Genomic DNA, 19,422 nt, shown 5'->3' on the forward strand with positions numbered 1-19,422 from the left:
AGTATAGCCAAAGTGAAGGGAAGTCTTGGAACTTGGACAACCATCTGTCAGCCAAAAGCACTGGCTCCACAACTATGCAAACTCACCTTACTCTCTGGCTATCTTGTGTTGCAGGACATTTAATTAAGACCCATCTTACCAGATTTACAGCAGCATGTTTGTGTCTTAGTCAGGACAACACCCTGCAGATTAGCAGGATTGGTAACTTCATATCCCTGAGGGTATGAGCAGAAGCGGTCCTTAAGCTGATCTGAGACGAGATCTTCTGTTACTGCGCAACGGCAAGAGTCTGGCTATTGGTATCAAGGGCTGATCCCTAAACAGCAAAAAAGGGACAAGCACAAGTTCTACAAGGTGTCACATTGCAGTTGAGGATACATCTGTGAACACTACACTAAGTGCACTGGAGGGGAAACAGACCTTTTGGTAAGTCAAAGGGGCAAAGGAGTGTGAGCTTGGTGAGGGGGAAACCTCACTCTCGACAATGAGATCACAGCAAGTGCAAGAGATCGGCTACTCAGAATTAGCTTCCGGGTGGAAGCCACCTTGTTCGACTGATCTCAGCTCTGCGCTCCTCACCCACGTTTAACCTTACCCGGCGTAAGAAAATCCCCAGAGCTGGTCTCAGGTCAGATGATAAGGGCAGCATCCACCGACAGTCACGATCAGTGTCTACATGAGGGAACAAAGACTTGGTTCTCATAGAGTGACTGTGCATGAAGTACTTCACATCTCCTGACCCTGAAACAGGAGACAGCAGTGTGGGATGAAAGTGAAAGGCCTGACAGAGGCAATTTGAGTCTACCTACTGACCCCAAATCAGTATCGTCTGATTAATCCATGCTTACAGCTAAACCTGTGGTAATGCTGTTAGTGTCTACTCGATTTAGAAAGGACGAGACAAAATACATCTGGAACTTTGATTTGCCATGAAACAATTTCCTTGAGGTAATTTAAAGACTCGAGTAAAAATAGGTTTCTAAATTAGTCAAGGTCCCTAAAACCCTGCTGGAGCCATGACACCCTGGTTAGTGCATAGAGTTAGGGTGCTCCGAGGGAATGTGGACAGCATCCGAAAATGTCCTGTGCCATTTCCCAATTTGCATGGTCTCTCTCCATATAACTTCCTATCACTCTACACCAAGAGTGCCCCGTCTAGCTTCTGCTGATCAACGTTCCTGCAGAATTTGGGTCCAACCCTCAAACATGGGGTTCTTTAAAAGACTGCAGACAGGTGTATTAAAGCAGCATTGGAATAAACTTTTCTCTATAGCAAATTGGTACATTCCGATACACCACCATTTCAATCCATTTTGATTGCAGCACAGGCCACAATTCCTATGTTAACACGTCATCATTAGCTTAGCACAAGCGCTCCTTGACTTTTATTGGCCGTTGATGACTATCAATATTTAATCCCAACAAATACACTGGTAGCCATTGACAGAAATACAAAGCACACGCTGTAAGAACAAATCCAAGGGTCTGGCAACTGCAAGAGTAGAGCAACTCGGAAATGTCTAACACGGACCACAAAGGGACAACTTCCTGGCCTTCAGCATGGTGAAGAATGACGGAATGGAACGCTGACTCGATTATGAAAGATGTTGATTTTGTCGCTGAGCAGGACTATTAAAAAGGGAAGAATTGGCAATGGAGTTTCTCACAGATATTCAGTGTCAGAAGCCAAAGGATGTTGGGAGAGACACTGGAGTTGTCACAACCAGCTGGATGTCGTCATAGCATGCAACAGCTGGAATAGAACATAGCTGGCCAATTGCGATGGAGCTAGGACCTTTGAAGAAACTCCAAAATCCAAGTGGACTTGCATGTAAAATTTGAATTCGTGCAAATGCAAAGACTTGTACAGAAAATCAGTAGAGATCAAGAGAATTAAATTCAAATTGTTCTGAAACACATCAGTAGCACTTTCTTTTCTACCTTTTAATACACCTTATCAGGCCCAGAGTTTTTTTTCTATTTCAACATCACAATGTACAAAAAAATACAACAATGTTTACAGTGCAATTTAAAGTATGTAGAAAGCAACAGTGCAGCGTCACAGTGATCTGTCTTTTCTGCAAGTCAGGGTCAGAGGTCAAAGTCGGGATATCACAAGCTTTGACTGCATGGTTAGCCTCTGTCAGCAGCTGTGCATGCACAAAATGCACTCCGACACACGTGGGTGGGCTGCAGGCAGGAGTTTACAGTGCAAGGAGACAGAGCTGCGGGGTCGCTAGATGACTATCAGCACAGGCTCTGCAGGGCTAACGTCAGACACTGGGAAATGAGCTGCTGATTGATGGGGCTGCTGTCTCTGGTCTGCACCTCCTCAGACATCAGAACAACAAAACTACAGTGGACTTCACCTATTAATTTAGATAGGAATTAGGTTATCTGCTTGTCTGGGGATGTTTGGGAAGGGTGCGACCACTAAAAATAGATACTGTGGAGGTATCATGGTATAGTGATAGCATCATATGGTAGTTTGATTGAACTTTCCCTTTGGTACTGCATAATTATCATACCCAAATAACATCATAAGTATATATTGTATTTTCAAGGTAATTCAAAGAATACCACAATAATGATAAAAGTCCCAGTGTATAGTTTTTTGTAAGTGGACTGGGGGGTCATGTCAAATAAAGAAGGAAGATATTGGAGACAAATTAAGTAAAGTAACATTAGAAACCACTCACCGCCCAGTCATGCCAAAACTCAACTTGCACATCCCATGGAGGAAAGCAGTGGCTTGCTCTAGAAAGGCAGCCATTTTGGGACTCTCGTCGATCGGCCCTTGTATGGACAGGAAACAGCCGTACAGCTTGTCGATCAAGCCCATGTTCACCACATAGCTGAGGGAAACAAGCCGAAACGCGCCAGACTTAATACATGAAAACATTTGGATGACAATCACTTTAATCATGCTCATTTACTTGAGAGGAACATCAATTTGTTTTAGGCTACATTTATTGTTAACATTTATTTTCCTTTATCTGCCATTTTGGATACATTTGCATACGTTTTCCAATACATTGGATTGCCTTCTCTGGGATATATGCGAAGGTAGCAAAAAAATGGACCCAAAATTATGCATTTCAAAAGCAGCATATAGGTTAGGACATTCTGTAACAGACTTCACACTTGGAGCACACCTCTGATGCCTTAAAATAGGCAGCTCACGGCCATGAAGGCCACTGCAATCCAGAATGCTCTTGGTCTGAAATCTGAGCTCTCATCTGAGCCCACAACTCCTGCCTATTATGTCTATATCTCTAATTTGTCTGGTCAAATGAAAGGTCTCGTGACGGTGTTGGTCCGCACCCTCCTGGCTACAAATCAGGCCTAATTACAGTATTAGTGGATGACTGTGTCTCTGTGTGCCAGCTCAGATCTAGAAAAGGAGAAAAGCCCCCCTTCTTCCCTCATGCCTCAGGTATTCCGTCCCTCCACCCTCTCCCACCTCCAGCACTGTCTAAAGTCTTCTGGAAGTCAATCACTGGACCTCCCAGTGAAGTCTGGGCCAGCATTTTGTGGCTCCAGTGCAGCAAAGAGCTGACTCAGTTGCAGATCCGCATTTCACACCCTCCACTTTAGTCTCTGTTTCCCAGTCTCCCCAAATCTGTATCTTTTCCCCCTCACTCTCTCTTTTCCTATTTCCCCTCATACCTCATTTTGTTCCGGCTGTCAGTCAAAAGTCTGTGCACTCAGTAAAGGTAATTACAATTCTCCCCTCTTCCGCCCTTCTTCTCAATAGGTCGGCCATCACCTGAACTAAAACCCCTTGTCAAGCAGAAAGCGGCTTTCCACACACCATTGTGCAGCCTCTCAGATGCTTCATCCGGGCAACAAGAGCCAAAGTGATCAGTCATGATCAGATGTTCCAGCCAAAGGTCTAGCGGATCTGTACTGATCGAGCGACTCATTCAGGGAGTTTATTATTCTTTTTAAAGTGAAGTGAAAGTGACATGTGAAGGCCAAGTATGGTAACCCATACTCGGAATTTGTCCTTTAACCCATCCGAGTCAGTGCGCACACATTAGGAGTAGTGCTGAACTACTAGTAATGAACAGACAGACACACTGCAAACCGTGACACACACCCGGAGCAGTGGGCAGCCATTATGCTGGGTGCCCGGGGAGCGATTAGGGGTTAAGGCACTTCAGTCATTTCATGCTGGTACTGGAATCAAACAAACTTTGGGTTACCAGTCGGACTCGCTAAACATTAGAACACGATTTGATGTTTGATTAATTTATTAATTTGTATGCATTATTCTTTTTATAGTCCTCTTTTCGGTTTCAAAACCAAAGAGGTTGAAAAATGCTAAATTAAAAAAAGGGTCTATTTTGTTCTTCCCTGCGGATTTATTTTTGGTAATCCAGCCACTACTTGGCCAGTTCCGGCCATGTCTGGAAGGTCACTCCACGGTCACTGCACTGGGCTTGAGACTGCTCGTGTCAAACAAATCATGGGAGGGAACACTGAGGGATTGTGGGAAGCTTGGGATTCTTAGCAGGCTGGGCTGTCTGCCTTTCCTCAGAGAGAAGGAGAAAGCCCAGCACTAGCGCTCTCCTCCGCACTGCCCTACTCTCACGCCGAGTTCAACTGAAAGTCGTGCACTTCCAGAAGGGAATTTTGGCCAATGTGGAGACTAAAAACTTTGGTTTAGAGCACAGGTTTGTGAAGGAGTTGCCTAAAGAGATAGGTTAAGATAGGATAAGTTAGGAAAGAGATGGGGCATGCAAGAGCATACTGTACCCAACCAAAATGCAGAAAGCCAGGTCTGATGTGTACAAGACTATGATGTCATTGAAATGGAGTAGTCTTATAAACAAATTTCCCAAATTGTCTGACCGGGATAACCTCTGGATCCTTTCCAAGAGGTCATTCCCTGCTCAAGGGATATCATTCCAAGACTTGAGAAACTCTTGCGTGTTTCACATTGCAAAAAATATTGTTGCTAACAAAAGCCATGTCACTCTATACAGTTGTAAGCATTTTTACAGCTGTGGTGAAAACAAATGGTTTTATAATCTTAGAGAAAATGTTTTCCTGCCTCCTCCATTTGCCTGATGAGCTGGAGGAGAGGTGTGTGGGAACAGGTAAAGAAAAAAGGATGTTTTAAGAATGCAATGGATTGAGACCATGACTAATAAAAAGCATTGAGATTAGATTTAGATTATTGCGTGTACACTTTGCACTGGTGTGGCTGATTTGAAATCAGCCTTTTACAACTTAACGTAACATTGTAAAATTGTTACATTGTAAATGAACTTTTTCTTCTCAATTAACCCAGGCTCTTTCTTTTTGAGAATGGTAGGGGTATGCTTGGCTATGTTTTGCAAAATTTGAAGAGGTTATATATTGCCGTGGATATGCAAATATTTATACAAAATACAAATACAAGTTCATTGTTATGTCCAAAAATTAACATGATAAATGTCTATTGTTATATGTTACTACAACAAAAGACATAAGATTAGTATTCAAGATGCTAGATTCATTAGGAAGAGTCATGGAAAGAAAACATAAAAATGAATAACCTGATAAGATCTTGAGTACGTGTGTTGAAGTTCTCACTGGCGACAGGTCTGCTCTTGACATCTGGAGAGCATATACGTGGAGAATCTCCATTCAAATTAGTTGGGTGCAACTGCCCCAGCACTGTGGCGACTGTCTGCAGAAGTCCTGTAGTCAAACCATCAAAGATCTGCTTATTGACACTGCGGCCAAAGATCGACGTGTCCTCATCAGGCACGAAGAGCTACAGAAACAGTTATAGATGTGTTATTCATCATTGGTGGAAAAAGAAAAAACAAAGACATTGTCAGCTGAACTGTAGTCACTACCCTGAGACTACCAAGAAGCAAGACAATGGTGTCTAGACACGTTGGAGCTTTCAGGTTTCATCAAGAGCTACAGATGAAACATCTTCGTCAACGACTCTCAACATGTCTACAAGCGTGTCAAAGACGGGAAGGTCTAAAACTACAGTCATGTTCAAACAACTGTAGGCATTTTCTTTAAACTCTGTTTGGAGATTTGATACGGTGTTGTTACCGTAACTTACACCATTATTGTTGTTTGTACTGCTGCAAATCCTTATTTTGATGCACTTGACAAAAATCACAATCCTATTAATTGCATCCTTACAAGATGTACAGTTCTCTAAGCAAACATGGGTTGAAAACTGATTTGGAACCTTTTTAAATTTGCAAACACTTGCTCAACTGACTGATGGTTGTCTCTGAGGGACATCTGAGATCACTAAACAATGGCCCGTGCTGGTCTCAATATCCGGCCCAGCACTGTTGCACAATAGACAGGGTCATTTAAACCTCAGCTTGCATTTTAAAACATGTCCAATTAAAGCAGAGGGTGCAAATAAAAAGGATCATGTCCTCTTTTGTTTCCACGCGTAAGCCATTAATCTTTGGTTGGAATCCTGATCCTCTAGTGCATAAATAACTACAAGGGCGCTGCTCTATTATTCATCAGCCCTGGGTTATAAATTGGTAGTTACAACTCGAACCGACATTGTCCCTGGTGGTGTGCCAATGGCGGGCAAACGAGAACTCTGCAAGGTATTCCCATTTGCAGGAAGCACTGCCAGTGTTGAGAAAGACTGGTCATGCTACGAGAATGCTCCTTGGGGGCAAGGATAAGGAAATAATTTTAAAGTTAAAGTTTATGTTTAAGAGTGAGGTTTGGCATTAACGCAAGGTTTGGCATTGACGTAAAATATCTTAGTTAAAGGTAGTTAAAGCTAATTAAACTGTCATCATGTTTATAGCTACCTACTTGAATCTTTGTTGCGCCACAATGATGCAAATTTAGCCAACTGGACTGCACTCATACTGTACAATGCTCCTTTGTGTTTGAGTTCTTGCCTAAGAATATGTACAGGATAGCCTGCATACAATTCTGTTGATTCAAATACATATGAATAATTAAAAAATATATATGCCTGTATATAAAATTAATTTATATTTAAAATAAATTAACATAATTCTGTAACTTATTTTATAATTTCCCATGACCAAACATGACCATTTTGGCTTTTGCTATAAAGAACACTTTAATGTGTCACATTTAAGGTTATAGACCTTAGTATTATTAGTATACCTTAGTATATAGACCTTGGTATTAGACTAGTCAGTCAGATGTCATTGGTAAAAAAAAAAAAAAAAAGGCTACAAATTTTAGCACAGGTACACATGCACATGTTAAAATGACAGTTTTTACAGAGGAGTAGGTTACTATGCTGAGAGAGCAGGCAAAACCAGCTACATTCTTCACAAATCTAATTACAGGGAAGGGAAGGGTGGACGCCAATAGTGGCCACACTGAAACACACACACGCACACACACAGGTAAACGGCTACATAGGTCAGCTTGCAAAAATAACTTAAATATTGCTCTTTACTGACTTTTTCACTTACTTTGGGTGACTATTATGTCTGTTTATATCCATCCCATGTCAAATAATCAGTGGCCTGACTTGCTGTTGCGTTGAGTTTGAAATAATCCCTGTGCCCCCAGCAAATATTTTGTCTCTAGACTGACTTCATGATTTGCCAAACCAATGTTTCGTGCACAAACACACATTCACAAGCTCTATATGACTCAGTAACTGGGTCTCATTTACTAATTGTACACACATATTTACGTGTGACAACCTGCATGCACAGACAACAACAAAAATTGCATTTAAATGTAATCCTATTCATGAAAAATTTAATAAGAATTTAATAAAAATGAGTCTGCATTACCGGTAAGTCTTATATATATAATATTGGCACCTGTGGTGAATTCGGTGGAAAAACTTTCTGTTCCTGTGCTTTTGTTCAACAGTGAGGAGCTTTTTGTGAGGACATTTCTGTGTCTTTCCATACTTTGTCTTAATGACATCTTAAAGAGCTTGAAGCGTAGCGTGAGCTTGGTTCTAAAAAAACCTTGACAAAAATCAAAGGGCGAGAGAGAAGGCTGGGGGGGGGGGGAGACGAGAAATAAGGGACAGAAGCAATGCGAAATGTGATTCAGCAGTGGAGCTTTCCCAGAACTTAAGATGATTCAGTGAGTCATATAAACAAGAGCAATGTTGTATGTATTAAAATCCATTTTGGCGCTTGCTTTAAACTGGTAGATGAGCTACATATGCTCTGGCAAGATGAACAAGACAGAAATGACCCTTTAGACATGACAAAACAGCACTTTACAACCTTTAAAAGCTAAAGTGGAAGTCGCATCCTAAAAGTATTAGTTCACCCTAAAAATTCTGTCATTTTTTCCCCCTCCCATTCATGTTGTTCCAAACCCATATCACTTACTTTCTCCTGTGGAATACAAAAGAAGACATTTTAAACAATGTATTGGTCGCTCCTTTCTATGCAGATATAATGAATGGGGACTGGAGCTTTCAATCCATAGCTGGACAGGAGCTTTCAAAGTTCCGTACAATCATATTAGTAGTCCAAGTGACTCAAGCGCTATATTCTTTTATAAGTCTTATGAAGTCATCCGATACCTTTGTGAGATTTTAGTTGTCATTCACTAATAATCAGTTTAACTTGGGCGAGTTATCGGATCAGTCAGATTTGTGAACGAATCATTTAGATGGGTGTTGCAAACTGGATCAACTTTTAAAAATTTGACTCAAACGAATGATTCATTCGGAATGAATCTTTTGGTCACACAAAGCTATTGTACGACTTCATAAAACATTAAATATAGAGCTTTTGTAAGAACCAGATTTATGATAATTTTATGGTGCTTTTTGTGTCATTTTGTTGCTCGACAGCTCCAGTTCTCATTGACTTGCATTATATGGAAACTGACTGCCAGGATATTCAAATTTTGTGATCCACAGGAGAAAGTATGTTATAAAGGTTTGGAACAATACGAGGGTGAGAAAATAATGATTGAATTTCTTTTTTTGGCTGAACAATAATAACGCAGTGACAAAAACTTGGATTTATTAAAGACCACAAAACAGCAGGATTAGGCAAACTCACGTTAACTTCAGCTGTTAATACTCACTGTTAACTGATGGAGGAGCAGGTCCATGAGAAAAGTAATTTTGTTGCTGTAGAGAACATAGGAACAGTTGTTGTGGCAGTGCGCACAGGACAGGTAATACGTGTTCACGGCAGCGCAGAGGGACCTAAAGAGAAAGAGAGGGGGGATTAGTTTTCAAAAGCCGACGGCTTCTCCTGTTTTGAGTTTTCCATCTAAATGATCAGGATACAAAGCAGGCCCCATATAAACATTTCAGGGCTACTCCGACTGGCAGTGTAAAAGATTGCCAATCAGATGAGTTGGGTTCTTTGCCGTAATACAGTAAGGTTATCTGAGGAAACTGACACTTAAAGCTCAGAGTGTGAACATCACACGCAATCCAAGAAGCATGACAACACTTGGAATATAACGCTCAAGGGATTTTCTCTCAGGAACAGCTCCTTACGTAATGTTGAAGAGAAAACATGAGATGTGCCCCGATGAGAGCTAAATCACTTACAAAAAAAAAAGTACAGGACGTACTGTGGTATTTTTGGGACAAGGTATATTAGAGACAAATATATATATATATATATATATATACACATACTTTTTTTTTTTTTTGTAGTTCGATTTGTAGTTCGTACTTAGGCAAGGCATATTTTTTTAATAGATTTCATTAGAATTTTTTTGTTGTTGTTGATTCTCTACTTTTTTGTGTCAATTATTTCTGTTATGTTGGTTACTATTTTATTTTGTATTTTTCCGTTTATTTATTTTTCATGGTGGCTATTTAGTATTTTTTCTCTCCGTTTATTGGATGATTGGGTTAATGAGTCGTATAATCTGGTCAGGTATGACGGATCATATTGATTTAAATTGTAGCTTGCTATGTACTTGTTTTTATGCCTGACGAAGAACTTTGGTTCGAAACGTTGTTCAATAAATTAATCCTTTGGGAGCAGTGGAAGTGTGGCGATTTTTGTTAACTCAGAAAATGTGGTATTACCATGGTACCTGGTCCCAAAAATTTCAGACAACCATGATTGTAATTCCATAGTACTACCACAGTAAATAAAATACTAGTACTTTTATGCAAACCGAAACCAAAAACAAACAAATCCAAAACAAAACACAACATTAGATTGGATGCTGAAAATCCAACAAGTTATTTTTAAAGAGGGCTGGCAAAGGGGCTGAACATTTTCAGTATATTTCCAGAAACTTTCCAAAAGTTTCAAAAAAATCCTGGAAAGTTTCCAAATTTTCTGGAACTTTGGAAGCTTTGCAACCCTATTTGTAAATAATACATACTACATACATAAAACACAAACATATACACACACACACACACACTATGGCATTCTCACTTTACCAAGGTTCTTTACTTTTAAGGGATCTTACAACCGGCTCAATTAGATGGAATGGAGAAGAACTGGATACCGAACATCTGCCTGGCCCCTTCCTTGCTTTCACGTTTCCACCATCTCTTTCCCCAACTCGTTTTCTCTTGGCTCAGATAAGAGTCTAGCCGTCAGCGCCTTCGGGCCAGCAAGCCACTGTCAGTCAGTCAGGCCTCTGTATTTTGTCTGTTCCACACCAGCCCGAGAGGAGATTAATGTAGCTGATAACTGACCAGTCACTCCGCTCCCACTCCAGACCCCCCATCCATCCCTCTTCCCAACCACCCCTTCATTAGTTAATATTTTCTGACAACTGTATATTTTATCCCAAAGCAGAGTGGCGGGGCCCTATCTGCCGTACGGACAAATGGAATCTGACTTTTCTTTTTTAAACCAGGCCATGTTTATTTCCAACCGTAAACATTTTGATATCCACCGCAACCTTCACCATCTGTTCAGCATTTTCAGCCAAACCGTATTGGCACTCGTTATAAAAATAGCGCGAGCCTCGAAGGCCTCGGCCTGTCAATAACTTCCACCCGGCTGACAAAAACACCAGTGTATATTTTACCCACTGGCGGGCTGATCAGGGAGATAGCGGTGCGAATATTGACATAGCGGTGTAAAAGAGTCAGACATGCAGTATGAGACCGCAGGGAAAACATTGTGCCTGGTCTGCTGGGAAAGGATCCAAGTATTCCCCGCACGCCTCGTAGCTTTGCACTTTCAAAGCCGCTCGATCGTGACCCATTATAAAAAAGCGGGTGTAGCCGTTTTTATGTACGCCGTTATTAATCGACAAGTTTTCACCTCGTCCGAGCGGACGATAAACGCAGTTGACAAGGGTGTCGAAAGAGGTCTTGTTCGATTAATACGCAACAGCCAACGGAACATTGATTCACCAAAGCGTAAATGGTGAAGTGTTTCTTTTGTATTGATAGAAGGATACCGGAGCTTAGGGCGAAAGGAGGAGGAAAGGAAGGACGGATGGTCATGGGTGAGTGGAGTGATACACCAGGCTCTGTTCAGTCAGGGAAGGGAAACGTGAGATCTCCTCCAACCTGTGCACTCTGGGCAGCGGACCAGCACTGCCTCAGCCACACTGATTTTCCACCAGAGCCTCAATTGTGTAATTTCGACAAGCATTTTTTTTCTTTTCCATCAAATGTTCAAATATTCTCAACGGGACTGATTGGGCGGGCAGGTTTTGGCTAAAGGAAAACTAAAAATATCGGTCTATACGCAGATGCGTTCTTCACGGTTTAGGAAATCATGTCTCATCTGTGTTTGTCATGGAATTTGAGGTATCTATATTGTTTCTAGGCAAGTTTTTAAAGGATAAGTGTCAAATGTCCAAGCGAGGATTGAATGACAGGCCTCAGTGTCAAGGTTCATTTTGGTTTCTCAAATATAAACAGCGGATTGAGGGCTTAAGCTAAAGATTATCACATTATTGAAGTGCTATATATTAACAGGCGACTGAAATTGGGCTAGCAAGTGTGAAAAACAATGAGTTTATCTATATATGATTTTATTAGTGTAGAAAAATGTTCCAAATCACAAAACAAAGTGAGAGTATAAAACAAATTTGATTAGAAATGACATTTGTACTATATTTAAATTAGCTAAGCTACATAGTTCATACGTAAACCGATTCTTTAACTAAAGTCTACTTTTGAGTTGAGCTACAAGCTCACATGAGCTCATGAAAGATTCACCGTTAACCTGATCTTAGGTGCACGTTCACAGGGTTTTGAAGGTACGAACGAGGCTATATGATGCCTGTCCAATAACGCGTGGGGAGGAATGTGAGCAGTGGGGGTGGGGCAGCCCCAGGTGGCTCGCATGGTTAAACGGCAGATTATAGAGAACACAACTAATTTCTTTGCACTAATCTTATTAAAGTGTAAAACAGCTGTCGACTAGCCAAATCTCAACACCAACCCCCAGTGCTTGCACCGAAGCTCCAGTATGAAACAAATAAGAGCATTTGGGGTAAGAAAAGAAAGAAAAAGAAACAGCAGAACGACAGGAAAATGCTATACAGGTTTAGACGTTACTAAGCTATCAGGAAAGATATCAAATAAGTTGCTGTAGCTAGTTTTAGTTCATTGCAAAATGCACATTCACATGGCGCACATTCAAATGCACATTCACATGGCGTTAAAGTCACATGGAGTTTTTCACAAAGAATGAACACTAACCACAGCTAATGTTAGATATTTCACTTGGGAAATCATCAGTAATAATGAAATATCACACTTAACTGCTTGTAGCAATTTGTCAGATAATCAGACAAACACATTTAAATCTATCTAGTATGAAAACTGTTTCTAACTATTAAAGTGATTAACCTATAGAACGACAATTAGCATAAACGACAGCTACTGTTTGCTATTTCTCGCAGTTATTTTCTAATTGGTCAAAGAATGCACAAAATAAATGAACTTGTGTAGTATGATGAAAAACACAATTTTGGTTAATATCTGACAATAAATGAGCGCTAGCTACTGGTTTGATATCTCCATTTTTTCATTAAATGCAACAAAATACAACGTCTAAACCATGTTAGACATTATAACTATTTTATACTGTTATTAACTGAGATTTTAAACAAGCACCTCTCTCTAGTGCCCGTTCTTTTTCAGATGCTTTTGATATCATTCAGTGCTAGATATTCTTCATACTAGAATAGTGCAGATGTTACAGTGATACTCTGTGGCTTTTGATGGTTAATTGAACCAGAACTTGTCACACCTAATCATATCTATTTGTTTGATATGTTGCCTATGGTGGGTTTCCGACCAATTAAATATCTGAGTCATCCTTTCATGCTACACAAGTATAGACATAACTAAAGTATTCTGCAGCTTTTGACGATCAACTGAGCGTGAAATCAAGCAGTAGTTTGTGGTGTTGTGGTCAGAGCTCATTCATTTTCTTTAGTTTTTTTTAATATGAGCTTTGTCAGCTTACATGTAGACACCTCACTTTATCTACCTCCTAAATTGGCTGTGTTCAACACTCTGTGCTGCTACTGTTTGAGTAATGGGACGTTTTTTTTCAGGCCATCCATCATCTTGAAACCCGTTAAATACTCAGAAGCTGTCACTGTCCTGCTTGAAATGATATCCTTACACCCCAGCCCACTGCCAGCCATAAACCGGGGTGCTTTTCCAGCTCGCTCTCCTCTAATTGACGATGATTAGCATGACATCCAACACCGGCCCACCGTGCACGGGCTCTGCCTGTCTCTCCCCTTGACGATGACAGGTAGCGTCAAAGATTTTGAGGAGCAATTTGGTGAAGTGCCATTGTACTCCGTCTCAGGTTACTCGAGGAGTATGTAACACTGACCCAAATGTGCCAGGTCGTCACCGTGAGCATGCGGCATTCCTCTACCTGAGCGGATCCGAGATTCCCTGTCAGGAGCTGCGTTTTGACATTGGCAGGCTGCTCGATGTGAGCTCTGCCACAGTCCACCAGACCGCAGCCAGGTCTATAAACAACAGGCATATTGTTAATCTGCCCATAATGAAGCTTTATCTTGTAGACATAGGATTAAGTTGCCGAGCTAGCCGGTGGAGATGGTCTCTATAGCTCTGTATTGCATAGGAGAGGAAAAGAGGGGCCCACAGAGAGAAAGAGCATGCTAGATGGCAAGAGATAACTGCTAGAGAGCTGCAGATAATAAGCACCGTGATCTCCTCACCTACTCAAACTGGCTTAACCTCAGCTAACCATGAAAATCCAGCCCTCTGATTAGTCAATGAACACAAGCGGTGCAGACTTGCTTAAGGTATGCCACAGGGCTCCGTCCTCTACACCTTGCCTTTCTCTGTCCCCATTCGCCTCACCCCCTGAGGGTTGCTCATCAGCTTGGGTGGCCTCTGGACTGGATGGGGGTCATTGGACTGACCTCTGGAACTGAATTAAGGCCATTTAACCCATTCTGAAATCCATAGGCTAGCTCAGAGACAGGGAAGCAGATGGCTAAGAAGAACTCGAGATGAGGGGGAGATCACCCCTTGACTGTCTGTCTGGCCTAAAGTTGTAGTTTCTTTGTAATAAAAGTTGGCACAATCTTGTCCTCTGAGAGCAAAATGAATGATCTTTTAATTTTCTGGAGGAATGCACGAACAAACCTGGATATGGCCAGTAACACAAATGATGTCATAGTTAGTTAGAACTTTATTTTATTGTCCACCAATGTGGATATTCTCCTTTGGCTTCTCATAAAAACACAATCACACACACACAATACACAACACAAGTTATACACAAGCACGATACACAAAGTAAAAGTTATTCTCACAAAGAGTTGCTTACCCTTCATTTAATATTCTAACTGCCACTGGTATAAAATAATGTTTATACACTGTTTTTAAGAAATTTTGGGACATTATACCTTCTTTCAGATGGAAGCATTACAAACTGAGTTAAGTGGGTGTGTGGAGTGGAGCATCACAACACTTGATGCTCTTTTGTGTATAGCCAGCAAATTTAGTTTATCAAGCTGTGTTTGATGGCCCCCTTTTTTCCCTGCCATTCTCACTATTCTTTCCAACTAATTTTTCCTCACTCCCAAGTTACCACACCAAGCTGTAATATAAAACATTAAGATACTCTCAACATGAGTTGTATATACCATTTCCAAAACAGAATGACTAACATCAAAATTCTACTTTGACTGCTTTCTTTAAAATAGTGTCTACATTCTCACCAAAACTAACCCTTGTATCCAAATATGTTCCCAAATATTTTACATTTTCCACAATCTCAACAGCCTCATCATTTAACATTAGTTTCCCCCAACACATTGCGCGATGTTCACCAGAATTAATAATGAAAATCATCTATTTGGTTTTCCTTACATTCAATTTGCACCAGTTTTCAAGAACCACATTTTTTAAATAGGTTTGATCACTCATTGACCTTTTGCATAAAGTTGCACCAGAACCACATCATCCACATACTTAAACAGATCAAGTGTATTACACTTAATTTATAGCTCATTGGTATATATTGAGAATAAGAGTGGTGACAATACACAACCCTATGGTGCCCCTGTATTTAAGACCAGTCATATGCCATTCATAAAAACTCTAGTCGATCTGAGAGGAAACCTTTGATCCATATATCAATGTAGAATTTATATTCACATTACAAAGATGTGATAAAAGCAAATGAACATGCACTGTTAAAAGCTGAGGTAAAATCAACAAAAAGTGCCTGTGCATAAGATTTAGAGTCCTGGATATGCTTTACTATAAAATCAATCAAAGTAAGTGTGGCATTTTCTGTCCCCCTGTGAGGTCTACATGCAAACTGCAATGGATATAAAATCTTACTCGCGGATAACATAACATAACATGTTTACTTACAATTTTTTCCATACATTTTGCCAGGACAGAAGTCTGCAACTGGTCTATAATTATCAGGTAGTATTTCCCCCAATGTCTTATGGATAGGTAATATTGTAGATATTACAGAAATAGCTGTGTAGGGGGACTTTTGAGTTGATTTCCACACATTTTTAAAACCCTCCCCTTTAAGTCACCAGGGCCGGCTGGGGCTTTATTGACATTATTATGAGCTAAGCATGCAGCCACCTCCTTCTCTAGCAACAAATGTGCTGGACCTATTTAAATTTGCTTAAGAACCTCTTCACTCTTTGTTTTAGCATCCATAAAATCAAATCTACTATAAAAACATTTGCATTCATTAACAAATCTGTCAGAGCTTTCAATTTGCAACTGTTTTTGCTGTTCGACTCTATTCTTAAAATTAATAAATTAATCCTTACTTTAGTAATAAATTCCTTATTTTTTCTTAACTCTTACAATATCTCCCTTAAGACTTTTCTTCAACTCTTTGGTTAACCATGGCTTATTTTTATAGAAAGTACTTACAGTCTTTACAGATATTATTGTATCTTCACAATATTGTACATACAATGTTATAATATCTGTGAGTTCATGAACATCTTTACTTGAATTAAAGGACACCTGCCAGTCTATAGTCTCAAAGCTAAAATTAAGTTCTTCCATGCTTTCTTCTGACCACTACTGCATCTTCCGTAAAGCAGGTTTCTCCCTTAAAATTTTCTGTCTGTATTTCGGCAATAGATGAATAACATTATGATCTGATTTTCAAAGTACAAGTCTCGACACTGCTTTATAGGCATCCAAATCCCCAAAGCATTTGCCCAAGATACGCGTAGAGTGCATTGGGCATGTGATACATTACTGGAGAGCTGGAAGACGTGCAGACTTAACACAAGTATTAAAGTCCCCGAAAAGAAACACTGGCTGGTCCACAAACCTCTCCAAAGCATCAGTGAAACATTTTGTAATTTTATCAGTATTTTTTGGTCCCGAGACAAGAATCACCATAATCTGCCCAAACTCTTGGGGTAAACTGAAGGGACTTATTGCAACCGAGATGATCTCAGAATCGCGGGTGCAACTCTTGTCCAGTATTTTATATTACGTTGTCCAGTTGTTATCCAAATATAGATCGAGTCCACAGCCAATTGAATTTCCCTCTGCTCTATTGTCCTGATCTGCTCTAATAAGGGTGTAGCCAGATGCATCTAGGTTAATATTGCGATTATTCTCTTACTTTAACCATCCTTTGATATGGTTAGAGAATGTCCGTCTATGCAGGTGTTCCCAAGGTGCTCTCTTAGTGAGAGTAAAAAATGTTCAGAGACCAAGAGTAAATATGTAGGTATCTGAGTGTCATCCATGTATATTGCTCATCAACCAGGAAAATGCCCTGTAGATCACATTTCCAAATCTGTCAGTATAATCCCTATATTTGCATTTCACGCTTTTATTCAAAGCGACTGACAGTGCATTCAAGTTATCTATATTCTTGTGCCACACAAAAAAAAAATTGTTACAGTTATATAGCGCTTTTCTAGGTAAACTCAAAGCGCTTTACATATGGAAGGGGGAATCTCCTCAACCACCACCAATGTCTAGGATCCACTTGGATGATGCGACGGTAGCCATAGTGCGCCAGTACGCCCACCCCACACCAGCTTACTGGTGGAGAGGAGATAGAGTGATAAAGCCAATCGGTTAATATCGGGATGAATAGAAGGCCATGATGGGAAGAGGCCAATGGGGAAATTTGGTTACACCCCTACTCTTTTCCGAAGGACATCCTGGGATTTTTAAAGACCACAGAGAGTCAGGACCTCGGTTTAACGTCTCATCCGAAGGACAGTCTTACAAAGCGTAAGGCAGGGGTGTCCAATCCTGCTTCTGGAGGGCCACTTTCCTGAGTTTAGCTCCAACACATCTGCCTGGAAGTTTCTAGTGATCCTAAACACCTTGATGAGATTGTTCAGGTGTGTTTAACTAGGACTATAGCTAAACTCTGCTGGAAGGTGGCCCTCCAGGAGCAGGATTGGACACCCCTAGTATAAGGTAAGACTTTGACTGCCAGTCTAATTTCTCAACCTGCTTTTCAACAGGAAGTGGTTTAAAAAAAAAAAAAAAACTTTGAGGGACAAAAAAAGGGATCTGGAGCCGATGAGAAAAGGTGACGAGCAAATCTGTTTTCCAAGCGCCTGTCAAACAATCCTTCCTTTCACTGCAATCCAAATGACATTTAATTTGATTCTGCCGTTGATCTTTCCTGATATCCTGAATGATTCCAAGACATCCATTCCGCCAGGCGTTCCACAAAAGGCTGGCCATAAGCTGGGGCAAAAGTCTTGGCGAGCTGTCACGCACCACACGGCATGCACACACATGCGCGCAGATAGACATGCCACATAATGGCATCCTGAAATGAAACCACTTGGAGGGAGCTTGTGAGAAGCTTTCACTCGGCACATTTAGTCATCATGTGACACGGAGGTTGAGGTGACAGGCAGTGGCGCGTCAATGCGTTCACTTCCACTTAGAAAAGTGAGACAGCCTGAGTCGAACGGAGTCGGGCAATCAGTTTAGCAGTCGCAAGCGCTACGAAATTTCACAAGACCTCTGTGATTTCCTGTTGCTGTTCAGAAGGAGTAGTTTTACTAAAAGTCATTTGTGAAACTCATTTAGAAGTGACCTGTGGACTTGTGAGTGTGTGTGAGGCTCTAGGGATGAGTGTGACTGGATTAAGCTCCATTCTGTGCGCTAACAGCAGTCTGGTCCAGTGACCACCGTACAGCACTGACTTCTCCCTCTCCTCCTCAGCAGTGGCCCCTACTGGGAGACAAGGGACTTGTCTTTTCTTGGATTCATTCACACGCTCCATAAATATTGAGAGTAAATCAAAACTCTTAGTAATAATGACCCTGACAACTGTGTCCCAGACAAATATAGTTTTGGAAGAGTTGAGTTTTGAGTCTTAATTCTGAATGCAATTGATTTTTGCCTGTAATCTAGACATTGCGGCAACCAGATCCAATACACTAACATGAGTATCCATCTAGTTCTAATAGCAACTGAGAATAGTCGTTTTGAGATTGGTCTCCCTTAACATTCTGGAAGCAATGCTAGGCGTATAATCTCCTACTGATTTAAAGGTTGAAATGTCACTAAATGCATAGTTTGCATTGACATCATAGACTAATTTGATCTTTAAACACATGATGCTGCACACATCAAACAATCTGTTAAATCTAAAGCTTACCTGTGCTTAAATTAATTGTGCCAAGGCATCAGATTAAGTCAAGTCTCAAAAGTATTTTATTTACTTGGCCAAGCCACAAGTCCTCAAAAATGTGACCAATTTCAAGTCCACTTGTATTTTTGACTATAAATGTTTTCTCTTACTGCTAAAGAGAATGTGTTTCTCTCTCACACACACACACACACACACACACACACACACACACACACACACACACACACACACACACACACACACACACACACACACACACACACACACACACACACACACACACACACACACACACACACACACACACACACACACACACACACACACACACACACACACACACACACACACACACACACACACACACACACACACACACACACAC

General features: G+C 40.7%; 1 protein-coding gene across 4 annotated transcripts in view; it reads right to left on the reverse strand.

Annotated features, from left to right (window-relative positions):
• Nucleotides 1–19,422, reverse strand: part of scaper (S-phase cyclin A-associated protein in the ER) — a 106,367-nt gene that overhangs the window by 22,280 nt on the left and 64,665 nt on the right. For all 4 annotated transcript variants that reach the window (XM_079603332.1, XM_079603330.1, XM_079603333.1 and 1 more), the window contains 3 exons: nucleotides 9,043–9,166; nucleotides 5,547–5,767; nucleotides 2,700–2,855 (listed from right to left, as the gene is read on the reverse strand). In XM_079603332.1, the coding sequence (XP_079459458.1) occupies nucleotides 2,700–2,855; nucleotides 5,547–5,767; nucleotides 9,043–9,166 (501 nt within the window). The remainder of the gene's footprint in view (nucleotides 1–2,699; nucleotides 2,856–5,546; nucleotides 5,768–9,042; nucleotides 9,167–19,422) is intronic.

The sequence above is a fragment of the Phoxinus phoxinus genome (assembly GCF_949152265.1).
Source record: "Phoxinus phoxinus genome assembly, chromosome: 25".
Lineage (NCBI taxonomy): Eukaryota > Metazoa > Chordata > Actinopteri > Cypriniformes > Leuciscidae > Phoxinus > Phoxinus phoxinus.